The sequence below is a fragment of the Sciurus vulgaris genome, assembly GCF_902686455.1.
Source record: "Sciurus vulgaris genome assembly, chromosome: 11".
Classification (NCBI taxonomy): domain Eukaryota; kingdom Metazoa; phylum Chordata; class Mammalia; order Rodentia; family Sciuridae; genus Sciurus; species Sciurus vulgaris.
This window is the reverse complement of record NC_136472.1, coordinates 68,309,112-68,310,492: the sequence shown is the minus strand read 5'-3', so window position 1 is coordinate 68,310,492 and position 1,381 is coordinate 68,309,112. Positions and strand designations below refer to the sequence as shown.

Sequence of the window (1,381 nt, the reverse complement as noted above, 5' to 3'; positions counted from 1 at the left end):
AATTTAAAGAAAGGAAAACAGCAAAGTCTCCTCCAGTTGACCTGATGTGAGTTATAGTTGCCGTTGTATTTCTGAGACACATTTTAAGGTTATCAGAGGAGTACAGGAAGCAATAGTAAACACCCCCGCAAAATGATGGAGAGGGCAAGCTTTCAGGCCACCCTCACTATCTCTAATTTTGCTCATTCAATATGACCATGGCTGGGAGAAACATGGTCCTGATGGTTGGTTTCTCAATGACTTTAGAAAAGGAGATTGAAGAAAGTTACGAGTTTGGGGGATTAAACAGGTAAGAATATCTTTCTCCAAATTTAACTACAGAATATATTTCTAAAGTAAATTAATTTCTCTTTATTTTTCATTCACCCAGTCTTGACATGGATTAGAAGATGAAAGAGCAGCACCATCACGTGGCTCTTCTGACCAAGTCACTATGCTCACTTTCAACGGCTCATTCTTCATGCCTTCTGTTTTTACACTAATTGGGATTCCTGGCCTGGAGTCCATGCAGTGCTGGATCGGGATTCCATTCTGTGCCATGTACATCGTTGCTGTGGCTGGAAATTCCCTCATTCTGTTTATAATCAAAAATGAAAACAGCCTCCACATACCCATGTACATTTTTTTGGCCATGTTGGCAGCCACAGACATGGCACTGAGCACCTGTATTCTTCCCAAAATGTTATGCATCTTCTGGTTTCATTGGCCTGAGATCTCTTTTGATGCCTGCCTGCTGCAAATGTGGCTTATCCATTCATTCCAGGCAACTGAATCAGGCATCCTGCTGGCAATGGCCTTGGATCGCTATGTGGCCATCTGTAACCCCTTGAGACATGCTACTGTCTTCTCCCGACAACTCTTGACTCATCTTGGTGTTGGGGCAACACTAAGGGCTGCCATTCTTGTATTACCAACCCTGCTGCTTATCAAATGCCGCCTTAAACTCTACAGAACTACAGTTATTTCCCATGCTTATTGTGAGCACATGGCCATTGTGAAGCTGGCAGCTGAAGACATCAGAGTCAACAAGATCTATGGCCTGTTTGTTGCCTTTGCCATCCTTGGATTTGACATCATCTTTATTACCATGTCCTATGTTCGAATCTTTGTCACTGTCTTCCAGCTGCCCCAGAAGGAGGCCCGAGTCAAGGCCTTCAATACCTGCATAGCTCACATCTGTGTCTTCCTACCATTCTACCTCCTGGCCTTCTTCTCCTTCTTTACTCACAGGTTTGGTTCTCACATCCCACCATATGTTCATATCCTCCTGTCAAATCTTTACCTGTTAGTCCCACCTTTTCTCAACCCTATTGTGTATGGAGTTAAGACCAAAGAAATCCGCAGGCATGTCTGGAAAATGTTCTCCTCCCAAAATTCTTGA

General features: G+C 43.5%; 1 protein-coding gene across 1 annotated transcript; it reads left to right on the top strand.

The window, feature by feature from the left end:
• Nucleotides 1-433: 433 nt before the first annotated feature.
• On the top strand, nt 434-1,381 carry LOC306639865 (olfactory receptor 52A5-like; the record flags this gene model as incomplete). The annotated part of the gene is made up of 1 exon (XM_079103558.1): nt 434-1,381. The coding sequence occupies one exon, from the start codon at nt 434-436 to the stop codon at nt 1,379-1,381; it is 948 nt and encodes a 315-aa protein (XP_078959684.1).